Below are 14,342 nucleotides of genomic sequence, written 5' to 3'. Positions count from 1 at the left end.
CAAGAAAGGGTGGGTTACTATTTCTTTTTCTTCCTTTACTTTGTCACACTAGCCTTTCCAATGTGTCACGTGTAATAGTCTTCCTCTAATTCACATCCAGACTTAACACACAGTTCTTCTCCAGTCTTATAAATTCCAGATCAAATTTACTCACATACTCCTTCTGCAGAGCTTTGATTCACCCTTAGTGCCCTCAAAATTTAAACATGTTTGTAAAATTATCTCTAAATACCTTTGGGGAGCACTTGGGAAAAGGAGAGCAGCTTTTGGTTTTGAACTAAGTGTTTACAAACTATTGATTGTAGTTCACTGAGTAGTGACATATTTTTAACAGTCATGGGTTTTGCTGGGGGTATTTCCTTTTTCCAGACAGCCCACTTTTGCTTTAGTCAACACAGGCCGTATCATAGAATGGTCTGGGTTGGAAAGGACCTCTGAAGGTCATGTAGTCCAACCCCCTCTGCAGTAAGCATTTCTGTAGCTCTAAAATAATTGGTTTCACCCCATTTCTCAAGTCCATTGCTGTCTGCACACACTTGAACATTGCAGAGCTTCCATGCCAAACCTGTACATGCTGACAACAATGCTAAAAATGCATTAACATTAATGAAAAGCAGGATGTGCACACACACCCCCCAAAAAATGTAATTTAGCACCAGGATTATGTGGAGCTTATCTAAGAACTACAGCAGGATTTGTTCTGTGGTCCAGCTGATCAGGCAGACACCGTGTACCACATGGAGAGGATTAATGTTAAGGCATAGAGTTAGCTGTCAGCACTATTAATTGTCTTAATTCCTCAATAGAAGAAAAAGGGGGTGGGGGAAGCCAACTTAGCAAAAATTCCTGTGTCAAGGATGGTGTGTTCTGTCTTTCTAGCAGAAGGAAGAAGTTCACAGGAAACTCCAAACAGGTAAGGAGGATATTATGAAACAAGAAAAATAGACCAAAACCACAGCATTTGGGGGTGAAAGCAAGACAACACAGATTTCTGGTGCTGTCAGGTCATCCAGCTTTTAACCCAAAGGAAACTGGATGGTGTTGCACTTTAGAGCTCCTCACTGCTCTCCCATGTTGTTCTTGAGGAAATGGGGAGCAGTAGCTTCTTCTACGGCAAGGCTGGTGGACCTCCCATACCTTGGTAATGGGGTCAGTGCTCCTCACTGTGCTTCCTGTCAGTATACCCATGAGGTCCCACCACGGAGTAAATCTCTTCTCCAGCTTTTTTGCAGCCCACACACTGCCTTGGGCTTTGCTCAGGTGTGGCAACAGATGAGGCCTCAAGGCATGGGGGTACAAGGAGCTATGTATTAGCACTGAATGTGGCCTGGGCTTCCTCTTCCTCCCAGGAGCAGCCAAGAAAAACAGATGTCCCCATACATGATTTTAACATCTGTAGTGGGGTTATGCCTCCTGAATGCTAGACTGCTAGCCCAGGGGTCTCAGTGTCTGAGACCCCTCAAGGTGCACACATTATGGTATGGTCCTGTCATGCTGCAGACATTGATACCAGCACCAAGGTTTCCCAAACAGCCTGGATGTCATTTTCCAGAGCTGCTGGAACAAGGCTGCTGGGGGCCACCTTTTATATCCAGTCATCAACATCTATCTTCAGCAGCTCTGGACCCCACATGACAACTGCTCTGGACCAGGATGCCACATCCCTGTGGCAAAGCATCAGCTGCCAGGAGTTGCTCCTCATGTCCAGTGCACCTGGTTTTCTGTGCAGCCTTCACTCCCCTTCCCTCTCTCTGAGCCTTGTGAGGACAGCTTCGACATATCATGAGAGACCAGTCAGTGGGGAAGCCAACTTCTCAAACCACAGAAAGAGCACAACTTGGCTCTGTGTCTGTGGCCGTTTATAACAAAGACATATTGTCTGAAGGACAACAGGCCATCTCCAAAACAGTTGCTCCTCCTCAGTCTTTGCAACCAACTGTCCCTCTCTTCAGTGCTGTAACACAACTGCAGCTCTGTCCAGGCCCAGACTTGGGCACTTCCCAGTCCCCATCCATGTTTACCCACCTAGCCACTGCCACAAAGTTGCAGCATGTGTCTGGATGATCTGCAGGTACCAAAGACAAAGAATTACGGACCCAGTTTACTGCTCTGGAGGTGAAATGCCTTGCCAGCCAGAGACTGTAAATCACAGATCACATCAGCAGGCTTAGGTGAGAGAGATGGAGAGGGCTTGTGTACCCATGTTGGATTACGGACCTGGACATCAAAAGGATCTCTAAGTACTGAGGACCAAACTCCAAAATCATAGAATCACAGAACTGCCTAGTTTGACAAGGCCTTAAGATCATCAAGTCCAGACATAACCTCACATCTCCCTGTACACAACTCCCAGAAAATGCTGTTATCTGCCAAGCTTGGCTGCCCCAGCATACTGAAATTCCTAGAGCAGCCCTGTTCAGAAAGATAAAGTGACATAACTGTCATAAATGTTCTAAAAGAACCAAAAAGCAATACTGCATAGGAATGTGTAACACCACCACAGGGAGACATTAAACACCTTTATTTGGCCAGACCTACGAATGTCCAAAAGCTGGTGAACCGTGGTGTCGACCTGCCTCCAGTGGGCCTCCAGACCAGTCTAGAGAGACAGGTCCTAAATGAATATGCTCCTTCTACAGCAGGCTGCACAAAGTGTTTTTGCTTTTGGACTTTACTCAGTGATTCTGTGGGTGCATTTTTCTTAAATGTCAAGGACAACTCTCTTAAGACTCTTAAGGCTCCACCACGCTTATGCTACACAAATGTATTCTAAAGTGGATGCAAATGTGCCTATAAATATTAATAATACAAGAACTGGGCCTCATGGGGAAGATGATGCTGGAGAACAGTGATTTTGAGGTCTTTGCAGCATCAAATATATATGGCATAAAAGTATTTTGCATGGGAAATATTCTAGAACCGGGGTTAAACTCTTACTTTAGCACTCACTATTTTGTAATTACTGACATGAAATTATATCCTTCACAAGAACTAGTTCTGAAAAAAAAAAAGAGGTATATTTAATGTGAATGAACACTCAGGATATGGAAATATGTATGTAATTCATGAGATCATTAATGGCACTTAAGCACACTTCATTAGCTACCTAGACGTGAATATCATTAAGCATAACAAGGTATCACCCAAAAGCCAGAGAGTGTCAGATGAATAAACCAGACAGCCTGCACGTGTGGAGGAAAAATAGCCCTTATTTAAGAGTTGAACAGACCTGCAGTCTCTCAAGCACAGTGCCTCTAGGATACCTCTGCACTCCCAGATAATTAATGTCTCAAAATGCAGCTTGAATTGGAAAAAACTAATTTCTCTTTCCCTCTAATATCTGTTAGAAGACATTCTCTGGGTGAAGCAATACATAGCAATTCCTCTGGCTGAGTGTGTTGCTCAGGCTGGTCACCAGCTGATTTTTTGGGGGGTGTAACATTGAATTTCCATCCTCTGGAATGACTTGTCCCACTTCTGAATAAGAATCAAAGAAACTAGATGCTTTTTGTAGAAGACCTGAAGAGTGAGACAGAGCGAGAGAGAGCAAGCGAGAGACAGAGCACGTGAGAGAGAGACAGCGGGCAAGAGAGAGAGACCCCGCGCGGGAGAGAGAGCGAACAAGACAGTGCCAGAGGAGAGAGAGAGAACTAGACAGAGCCAGAGGAGAGAGAGAGAACAAGACAGAGCCAGAGGAGAGAGAGAGAACGAGACAGAGCCAGAGGAGAGAGAGAGAACAAGACAGCGCCAGAGGAGAGAGAGAGAACGAGACAGTGCCAGAGGAGAGAGAGAGAACGAGACAGCGCCAGAGGAGAGAGAGAACGAGACAGAGCCAGAGGAGAGAGAGAGAACGAGACAGAGCCAGAGGAGAGAGAGAGAACGAGACAGAGCCAGAGGAGAGAGAGAGAACAAGACAGCGCCAGAGGAGAGAGAGAGAACGAGACAGTGCCAGAGGAGAGAGAGAGAACGAGACAGCGCCAGAGGAGAGAGAGAACGAGACAGAGCCAGAGGAGAGAGAGAGAACGAGACAGAGCCAGAGGAGAGAGAGAGAACGAGACAGAGCCAGAGGAGAGAGACAGAACAAGACAGAGCCAGAGGAGAGAGAGAACGAGACAGAGCCAGAGGAGAGAGAGAGAACGAGACAGAGCCAGAGGAGAGAGAGAGAACAAGACAGCGCCAGAGGAGAGAGAGAGAACGAGACAGTGCCAGAGGAGAGAGAGAGAACAAGACAGAGCCAGAGGAGAGAGAGAGAACGAGACAGAGCCAGAGGAGAGAGAGAGAACAAGACAGCGCCAGAGGAGAGAGAGAGAACGAGACAGTGCCAGAGGAGAGAGAGAGAACGAGACAGCGCCAGAGGAGAGAGAGAACGAGACAGAGCCAGAGGAGAGAGAGAGAACTAGACAGAGCCAGAGGAGAGAGAGAGAACAAGACAGAGCCAGAGGAGAGAGAGAGAACGAGACAGAGCCAGAGGAGAGAGAGAGAACAAGACAGCGCCAGAGGAGAGAGAGAGAACGAGACAGTGCCAGAGGAGAGAGAGAACGAGACAGAGCCAGAGGAGAGAGAGAGAACGAGACAGAGCCAGAGGAGAGAGAGAGAACGAGACAGAGCCAGAGGAGAGAGAGAGAACGAGACAGTGCCAGAGGAGAGAGAGAGAACGAGACAGCGCCAGAGGAGAGAGAGAACGAGACAGAGCCAGAGGAGAGAGAGAGAACTAGACAGAGCCAGAGGAGAGAGAGAGAACAAGACAGAGCCAGAGGAGAGAGAGAGAACGAGACAGAGCCAGAGGAGAGAGAGAGAACAAGACAGCGCCAGAGGAGAGAGAGAGAACGAGACAGCGCCAGAGGAGAGAGAGAACGAGACAGAGCCAGAGGAGAGAGAGAGAACGAGACAGAGCCAGAGGAGAGAGAGAGAACGAGACAGAGCCAGAGGAGAGAGAGAGAACAAGACAGAGCCAGAGGAGAGAGACAGAACAAGACAGCGCCAGAGGAGAGAGAGAGAACGAGACAGCGCCAGAGGAGAGAGAGAGAACGAGACAGTGCCAGAGGAGAGAGAGAGAACGAGACAGCACCAGAGGAGAGAGAGAACGAGACAGAGCCAGAGGAGAGAGAGAGAACGAGACAGAGCCAGAGGAGAGAGAGAGAACAAGACAGCGCCAGAGGAGAGAGAGAGAACGAGACAGTGCCAGAGGAGAGAGAGAGAACGAGACAGCACCAGAGGAGAGAGAGAACGAGACAGAGCCAGAGGAGAGAGAGAGAACGAGACAGAGCCAGAGGAGAGAGAGAGAACAAGACAGCGCCAGAGGAGAGAGAGAGAACGAGACAGTGCCAGAGGAGAGAGAGAGAACGAGACAGCGCCAGAGGAGAGAGAGAGAACGAGACAGTGCCAGAGGAGAGAGAGAATGAGACAGAGACAGAGGAGAGAGAGAGAATGAGACAGAGCCAAGTGTTGGAACAACCCACATTATATTTTGGCCTGACAGAAAAAAATATCCTCTGGTGAAACTGAAATTGTCATCAGTGAATCATACCAGCAGACAGTTCCTCACTCCATTCTCTGTTAGTTCTGGGGAGCTTTTTTTTTCTCCCTTTTATTTTTTTTCCCCCCTTGAATCATAATATAACCCAAAGTTATTGCACAACTGAAGTAAGAATGAAAAAGTGAAACCCTTGAGCCATGAGTGTGCAGGCATTGAGTAAATGTCACCTGAAGCAACAGAGAGTGCAACAGATGGAGGCTTTAGCATTGTTCTTAAAAAAATAAGTTAGTGACTAATTTGCAAGTTATCTTCATAAATCTTCCTAGAATGGATTGTTATTCCTTGTGCTATGATTCATTAAACCAGTGCAGAATGAGGTCATTATCATTTCAGTTAGCATTTTTGAGGCTACCAAATATCCTCCAAGTGTTTCCTGCAGCTGGGACCACAAGCATCTTCCTTGGAGCTGGTAGCCTGCTTACACTTTATTCTGTTCTAAGAGCTTCTTGTGCCTCTGGCCTGTCTCTTCATCATGCCCATAGGACCCTGAGTTGTTTGGTGTGGGTCACTTTGCTTCACCGACTTGAGCAGCAGCCCAGAATCAGACCTTCCAGCTGCAAAGATGCATGTGGCATCAGCACATGCAGAGAGGCATGGCCATTGCCCTGAGGACCTAGGACTAGAAAATGCTTCCCTGGAGGTGGGCTCTCACCCACCCCAGACTCCAGCTGCATGATTACTGAAGTACAGCAGTCACCAATGCCTTTGGATAAATTTGGTCTTCTCTCCTCCTCCTGGAAAGTCCCACATTGTAGAGCTGAAGGATGCAGCAGGCAGAGTGGCAGGTTAACAAAATTAGGGGTTTTCCCTTTCAATTTCTTTTTAGTGTTATTTCCTGTCTGCATTTTTGAAACAATGAGGTAAGGGACACAACACAGAAGCTGGGCAGACAGGAGCAGGTAAGAGCAGAAGAGCCAATAATAAGAGGCATATTTGTGGGGAAGAAAGCAAAAAGAGCTGGCAGTAAGGGCAATTTTGCCTGACAAAAGCACACAGCTGTCTCCTGCCACCACAGCCACTCTGCGAGTCCTCTGACATGTGAAGGATGCCAAGATTAACAAACACACAAACAAACCAACCAAGCAAAACCCAACAACACAAAACCAAAACAACAAGCACAACCAAACTGGCAACAAACCAAGGCAAACAAAAACCAAATCACCACCCCTAACTGCAGTAATTACTTGGTGAGGGCATTTTCACTTCCTAAACCGGGAGAGAAATTCCCCATGGTCATCTGACCTGTGTTGAAACTACACCAGGAAGAAGAGCAGCAGCAGTGAGCAGTGCAGGGGCGTTCTCCAGATGTACAAAAGCCTCTGCAGTGTAAGCTGAGGATCAGAGCAGCGAAGGGATGCATACCGATACATAGGAAGGTGAGGTACAAATACCCTCCCAGCCAGATCATCTCTTGCACAACTCTGATACTGTGCAGCCTAACAGAGCTTTTGGTGTTTTTAATTCACTGCTCCTCAAAGCATGCCTCCAGAACAGAGCTTCTGAAGAGCTGTTTCCTCCTGTGTACCTCCCTGTAGCCAGCTCTCCCCAAGAAGAAGCGGTCACCAGAGGAATGGTGGGAGTGGCGGTGATAAGGACATGGATTGAGCCAGTGGTTGCAGGGTCTCAAGTGGCCAGTGCCTTCTATGACACCGCACTGCTGATGGTGCTGAAGAACTACTACAATCAGACCAATGGCACTGCTCCCTCCCACGAGCAGGAAGATGCTCAGCAGAAGGCTGTCTCTAATTTTTATATCATCTACAACCTAGTCCTAGGCCTGAGCCCACTGGTGTCAGCCTACAGTTTGTCCAAGCTGGGGGACAGGATGCATCGGAAGATCCCCATCTGCTTCCCTCTTCTCGGCTACTTGGGCTCCAAATCTCTCCTCCTCCTGATGATTCTGCTGGACTGGCCAGTTGAGGTGATGTATGGGGCTGCTGCCTTCAATGGGCTTACAGGAGGTTTCACCACGCTCTGGGCAGGGGTCATGGTTCTGGGATCCCTGGGATCCTCAGAGAGGAGAAGGTCTCTGCGTCTTATCATTATTGAGCTGGTGTATGGCCTTGCTGGCTTTCTAGGGAGCGTGGCATCTGGCTACCTTTTTGTTGGCTTCAGTGATCACCATCGAGAGGGCACTGTGCTGGTGGGCTGCAGCATTGCTTGCTATGCTTTCTGCCTCCTCTACAGCATTTTTGTCCTGACAGTCCCCAAACCAGCAGCTGCCTGCCCAGCTAAAGCCAAGAGTGCAGAGGAGGTGGGCAGTCAGCTACCAGACTGCACAGAAGTGTCAGCAGCAGAGAGTTCCCAGCCTTCAGAGAGCAGCAAGTCCTCTCCAGTATCCCCATCAAGACTCATCATCATCATGCTGTTTGTGGCAGCAATCCTCTATGACCTTGCTGTGGTCGGTGCAATGAACATACTCCCACTCTTCTTGCTTAGGGAGCCATTGAGCTGGAATGCTGTGGAGATTGGTTATGGCAATGCTGCTGGATATGTGATCTTCATCACCAGCTTCCTAGGGGTATTTGTGTTCTCCAAATATTTGAGGGACATTAGCATGATCATGATTGGAGTAGCATCCTTCAGCACAGGCATTCTCATTATGGCCTTCGTGCGGTGGACATTTCTGTTCTACATCGGTGAGTTGAATGACTGCTGGCATGAGCAAATGCACCCTAAGAGAGGGGCAGGGGTGTTCTGGAATCAAAGGAAGGGCTTTTGTTCTACTTCACTGAGAGTTTCAGATCAGGAAGCCTGGCAGATCACCCCATGAGCAATTCTTGAGGGCTTCATTATCATCCCCTTCTCCACACATATCCCTTTTTACCCCTGCACTCTACAATGCTCAGAGGAGGCATAGACTGCTGCCAAGGCTTAGTTTAAGGCTGGCTGACTTGCAATTCATCCCTCAGTCATAACTCAGATCTGAGCAGGGGATCAGAGCTCTCACAGTGCAGGAGCAAGGTTTGCTACTGGGCACCTGTACAAGTCAGACCACATCCCTGCCTGAACAGGAAGCGCTTGTTTCTTGCACTGTAAGGCTCAAGACTACAACAGAACAACTGGCAGAGCTTTCCTGCTAAGCAAATATCTTAAGATGTGATCTATTTTTATTGCATTAAGGCATTTATGAAGCTACAGGAATCTTAATAGTGAAACACCGGAGCTTCTTTAGTAATTAAAACATCAGGATAATGTGGTGTACATGTCTTATAATGTGTTTAAAAGACCAAGGGACAATTAGTGGGGCAGCGTCCCACCACAAAGGTGAGGCAAATTTATTGTTGACTCTGAAGGAATACAGAAAACAAACCCCAAGAACTGCATCCATTGTGGCACTGAGATGGATGACTTATACCCAACAAACGTAGCATCAAGTGTTGAACAGCTTTGAGGTTTTGCTTCTTAAAGTGAGAAAAATACCTAAGAAAAGGGACCTGAAGTGATTTTTCTGCCTGCCCCTGCAGGGAATAAGAAATTGAAGATCAAATAGACTTATTCTAAAGGGAAAGAGGGAAGGACATTTTATTTGTGTACTCAGCCAAAGGCTGTGTGAAATTTTTAGGAGGCTTTTTTTATTTAGGCAATCAGGCTAGGGAACAAAATATTACAAATTTAGAAGTGTTTGTTTAATATTAAGTACATTATAAACACATGCTGCTGTAGGGTGTGCAAGGTGCTTACTCCCTGCATTGCAGAAACACCTAGGAATGCTAGACATGGCCCAAGTCTTCACTGAGGCCAGATCTTGGCAGCAGGAGTTTCATTCCAGCTCCCTAAAAGCTTCCACACTAACAAAAGCCTAAAATGCTGCAAGCCAGAAGCACCAAGACAGAAAACAGCTGCAGAGTTATAAAAGGTACTCCTCCTGTCAAGGTCATGAAGCATCAGGTGTGCTCCCTGCTGGCTGGATTCAAACAAAGTCTATATGAAAAATGAAGAGATGATTGGTGGCAGCCAAAATGGCTCCACCAAGGGCAAACACTGCCTGGCAAACTTACATGGGCTTCTGTGACAGGGTAAGCTTTGACAGACAAGTGGAAAGCAACTGATGTCTACCTGGACTTGTGCAAAGCTTTTGACACGCATAACATCCTGGTCTCTAAATTGAAATACATGGATTTGATGGGTGGACCACTCAGTGGAAAAGGCATTGGTGACATGATTGATTGCAATCAAAGAGTGGTAGTCAATGGCTTGATGTCCAAGTAGATACCAGTGACAAGTGGAGCCCTGTGAAGGTGGTTCAATGCCAACCTTGTGAAGTATAACAAAGTTAAATGCAAGGTAGTGCCCCTAGGTAGGAGCAATCCCAAGCACAAACACAGGCTGGGTGGAGATTGGATAAAAAACAGGCCTGAGGAGAAGGAATTGGGTTGCTGGTTTATGAGCCAATGATGTGCACTGCAGCCCAGAAAGCCAAGCACAGAGTGAGCTGCATCAAAAGCAGCATGGCCAGCAAGCTGAGAGGTTATCCTTCCCCTATCCCCCACTCTTGTGAGCACCTACCTGGAGTACTGCATCCAGATCTGGAGCCCCCAACAGGCCACAAAAATGTTAGAGCAGAGGGAGGGCCATGAAGATGATCAGAGGGTCAGAGCATCTCTCCTATGTTGGGGTCACTCAGTGCAAAGAAGAGAGGCTCTGAGGAGACTTTATTGCAGCCTACAAGTTCTTGAAGGGGTCTACATGACAGCTGGAGAGACACATTTTACAAGGCCACACAGTGGCAGGACTAGGGATAATGGTCTCAAACTGAAAGCAGCTAGATTTAGATTAGGCATTAGGAGAAAATTCTTCATCATAAGGGTAATAAGGCACTGGAACATATTGCCCAGAGAAGCTGTAGGGGCTCCAGCCTTGAATGTGTTTAAAGCCTGGCTGGTCTAATAGATGTTGTCCCTGACCTGGGCAGAGAAGTTGGAACTAGATATTTAAGGTCCTTTCTAAACCAAACCATTCTACAATTCTGTGATTCTATGAAATCCTTGAGCTCACCATCTCATTTTCCTCGCATTGCAGCACGGGCAGTGATGCTCTTTGCCCTCATCCCCTTACCAACAATCAGGTCCATGTTATCCAAGCATGTTGAAGGATCATCCTACGGTAAGCACTTTGGTTATCTTACAGATCAAAAACCCCCTCAACTCCTTCCATTCAGCCTAAAGTACAAAGAGAAAGGCACATTTTTGCTGCAATCTGTGCTTTGCATAATCAAACCAGAAGAGTTGGTATTGTAAACGGGAAGGGAGGAGCAGAGAAACTTGCAAGACAAGATTGTCACGTCCAAACTGTTGTCCTCAGTTACATCAACATCTGGCTACAAAACTCTCAGCCTGAGCTTTGAAAAGTTAGTATCAGTGTACAGCTCAAAAGCAGAGAAAATAGAGGTGCTGCTCAAAACCACAGTATTCAAGGAAAAACCAAGAGAAAGGAGATAGGAATAGGAATAAACCAGGTTGGAAAAGACTTTTGAGATCGAGTCCAACCTATCACCTAACACCATCTAATCAACTAAACCATGGCACTAAGTGCCTCATCCAGTCTCTTGAACACTTCCAGTGATGGTGATTCCACCACCTCCCTGGGCAGCCCATTCCAATGGCAAATCACTCTGTGAAGAGCTTCTTCCTAACATCCAGCCTAAACCTCCCCTGGCACAGCTTGAGACTGTGTCCTCTTGTTCTGGTGCTGGTTGCCTGGGAGAAGAGACCAACCCCCACCTGGCTACAATCTCCCTTCAGATAGTTGTAGACAGCAATAAGGTCTCCTAGATGCTAGGAGGAAGCACAGGGATATTTACACCATTTTTATTTGGCTTCTTTTACTTTCAGTTTCAGTAAGGGTGGATTTCTTCAGTCTTTTTTTCAGTTATGCTCTTTATTACCTGACAATTTGTTCCTGTCAGATCATGACTTAACTATCAAAGGATAATCCCTGCCCAAAAATCTGCCCTGTTTTGGTCACTGGGAGCAGAAATTCTAATACATTTTTAAACAGAAAAGAAAGCAGCAAAACAGTTCTGTTTTAGAATTCAAATTGTAATGAAGACTACCATTTTTTCCAGTGAGCTGGATTTAGACATGACAGACAGGACTGTCCCTGCATTCAGACCTCAGGCCCATGACTGCCTCCTCCAAACATGTGTTATTAATAATGTTGGTGTTAATCACCACCTGTGTGGGTGGAGAAGGGGGTTGGAGGAGTAAGCTCCATGGACAACCCTGAACTTGCTCCCAGTTTTTACATCCTAGGAGGGCTGGGTTACTTTTCCCATGTACCATGACAGAATCAGAAGCGTACACTACTTCAGCAAAAAGCTGCTTTCATTTGGTTTCAGTTTCTGCCTTCCATCTGCCCTAAAGATCATGCAAATGACACAGGCCTCTTCATTTGAGGCATTATTTTAACCTAAGGGACTGCTTTTCTGGCCTGGAGCAGAAGTCAACCCTGACTAAAATTTCTCCTGTCCTGAAGGTGTTTGCCCAAGACCACTTTTCTACCCTCATAGTGAAAGAAGCTCTTACTGCTAGCTTATTGCTGCTCTTCCAAGCAACTACATTTACATCTAGATGGTTTAAGCAGACATTTCTGTTGTTGGATCTTTAATCCTGTACCTAAAAGAAAGAAAATGCAACTCTGGTCAGGAACAGAAGCAGGCACAAGGTTATGCCATCCGTCACTGGTGAAGCAATGATCACAATTGATCTTCCATGCCAGTGGTTGCTCCTGGGTTTGCCAGGGAGGTACCAGAACTGGTTTTCCTCTTCCTGATAAGAAACTATGTTCTTGTTTTACAGGTAAGGTGTTTGTCCTGCTTCAGTTGTCTTTAGTCACCACAGGAGTAGTAACATCTACAGTCTACAACAAGATCTATCAAAACACACTGAACTGGTACAGTGGCTTCTGTTTCATTTTGTCCTTTCTAGTTGGCTGCCTGAGTCTCCTCCCCTTAAGGTAAGGAATAGGAAAGGTTTAGTCCCAAAGGGTATGTTGTGTTTCCTTCATGTTTTCCAATTCCACATCTAAAGTGTACAATACAGATGTGAGGGGAAGAAAAAAATATGTGAAATTAAAATATTGAATTAAAAAAATGTAAAAAGATACATAAAAAAATGCAGAAATGAGCTGGCAAGTATCAAGGAGATTCAAAGAATGAAACTTGCAAGCGAACTGACCAATGTTTTTAATCTTTGTGTTTAATGTAACATGAATTGCGGTAAGGAGGAATATTTGGCAGAGTTTAAGGACTAATAATCCCAGGGAACAAAGCCTTTGCACAAATGTGGTGCTTGACACATCAAAAACAGTAGAATGAGGGAATAATCTTACAACAATAAAACCAGCAGCTGTTGACGCTCATTACCTGCATTTTTATTGCTCTTTACAGCATTGTGGCCATCAAGCAGCACTCAACCTCTGGCTCTCTTGAGATTCTGACCAAGTGACACAGGATGTACCACCTAAAGAATCTTCTGGCCTTTATCAGCTTGAGCTACTGAAGTGGAAGATGTGCCAAGTATTAGTCCTCACAGTCATCATCACAGGAAGCATCTCATTTGTGTTTCCATTTCACAGTATGCCACAGCCTCTCAACCACTCAAGATCACCCATAATGAAGAAAATTGTTCTGCATCATCTTGCAGAGCACAAGCACTGGCTCCTGCACATTACCAGGGTTCAGAGCATTTTGCTTTCCTGCTTGTCTAGTTAGCAACAGTGCAGAGGACAAGAACAGGGTAGAAAGAAACATGGTACTACTAGGCACATCAGGAGTGGAAGGGGAAAGCAGATCAGTTTTCCATGAGCTCATTCTTGTCTGTGGCTTTGGATGATGAAGCAAATGTCCACAAGCCATGTGCACATTTGTCAGCAAGCCACACCTCCTCTCCAAGGACTGCAGAAGATGTGTCAGCCCAGCTGGTCAGTATTGTGTAGAAAACCACTAAACACAGAAATACCACTGTTAAAAAAAACCCACCACCAAACAACCACAAAAATATGGCACTTTTAGTAAACCCTACAAATAAATAACTCTTGGTGTTCGTGCCCCTGACTTCTGGGATATTTTACCTGGACTGTGCTTTAACAGAGCTCATGGGAGGGCATCTGAGTCGAGGATACTGGCATTTCAACCCACAGCACCGGGATACAATACTGTAACAGGTTAAAGGCAGGTAAATGCAGCATGCTATTCCTGCAGGCTTTACAGGGGTGTAGTGACACTGATGCCAGACAACAGCTGCCCTGTTACTTCCAGCTTTATGCTGTGTTGAAACCCCTGCCAAAAGGAATCTCATATGACACAGCAACAGTCATAAGAAGCCATAAGCTAAACCCACACATGATTCAAAATATTAGCATGCCTCATGCTTAAATTTTGTCTACTCACACGCTAATTGAATTAGCAAGAATTAAGTGGATTCCAAGTTGCTGGAGTAAGTAAAGGCAAGTTAGAAGCCCCTCACCAAGCAAAATCCTCTGGAGAAAAATCAGGCAGCTTCAGTTCAAACCAGGGATGCAGCATGCAGAATTGATTACTCATTATGCAGCCCCTTATTCAGAAGACGTTTCTGGCACCTCTACTCCCCCTACACACACACTTGAAATCTTCAGCTCCAGGCTTCACTTTCAAGTAGTACCAGATGTACTGCAGCATCACACATATGACACTTAGTTTTAAGTCAGCAGTGGAACAAAATTTTAAAAGGGAAAGGTATTTCTGCAGTGAGCTAAAAAGGTGTTTGAAATGCACACATTTCAACGGTGAAGGCTGAAAAAAAAAAAGAAGCAACTTTATATGCTA

General features: G+C 46.0%; 1 protein-coding gene across 1 annotated transcript; it reads left to right on the top strand.

The window, feature by feature from the left end:
* The first annotated feature begins 7,091 nt into the window (after window positions 1–7,091).
* SLC46A2 (solute carrier family 46 member 2) lies at window positions 7,092–12,984 on the top strand. The gene is made up of 4 exons (XM_009902128.2): window positions 7,092–8,175; window positions 10,559–10,642; window positions 12,337–12,493; window positions 12,927–12,984. The coding sequence occupies exons 1-4, from the start codon at window positions 7,107–7,109 to the stop codon at window positions 12,982–12,984; spliced, it is 1,368 nt and encodes a 455-aa protein (XP_009900430.2). The 5' UTR covers window positions 7,092–7,106.
* The last annotated feature ends 1,358 nt before the right edge of the window (window positions 12,985–14,342 follow it).

This window comes from Dryobates pubescens, chromosome Z, assembly GCF_014839835.1.
Source record: "Dryobates pubescens isolate bDryPub1 chromosome Z, bDryPub1.pri, whole genome shotgun sequence".
Lineage (NCBI taxonomy): Eukaryota > Metazoa > Chordata > Aves > Piciformes > Picidae > Dryobates > Dryobates pubescens.
The sequence above is the reverse complement of the archived record's forward strand: the minus strand, read 5'-3'. Positions and strand labels throughout refer to the sequence as shown.

Coding starts and splice junctions, on each gene's coding strand:
- SLC46A2 (XM_009902128.2), top strand. CDS start 7,107: ATGGTGGGAGTGGCGGTGATAAGGACATGGATTGAGCCAGTGGTTGCA. Junction 8,176..10,558: donor GACATTTCTGTTCTACATCG/GTGAGTTGAATG, acceptor CTCGCATTGCAG/CACGGGCAGTGATGCTCTTT. Junction 12,494..12,926: donor CTGAGTCTCCTCCCCTTAAG/GTAAGGAATAGG, acceptor TGCTCTTTACAG/CATTGTGGCCATCAAGCAGC.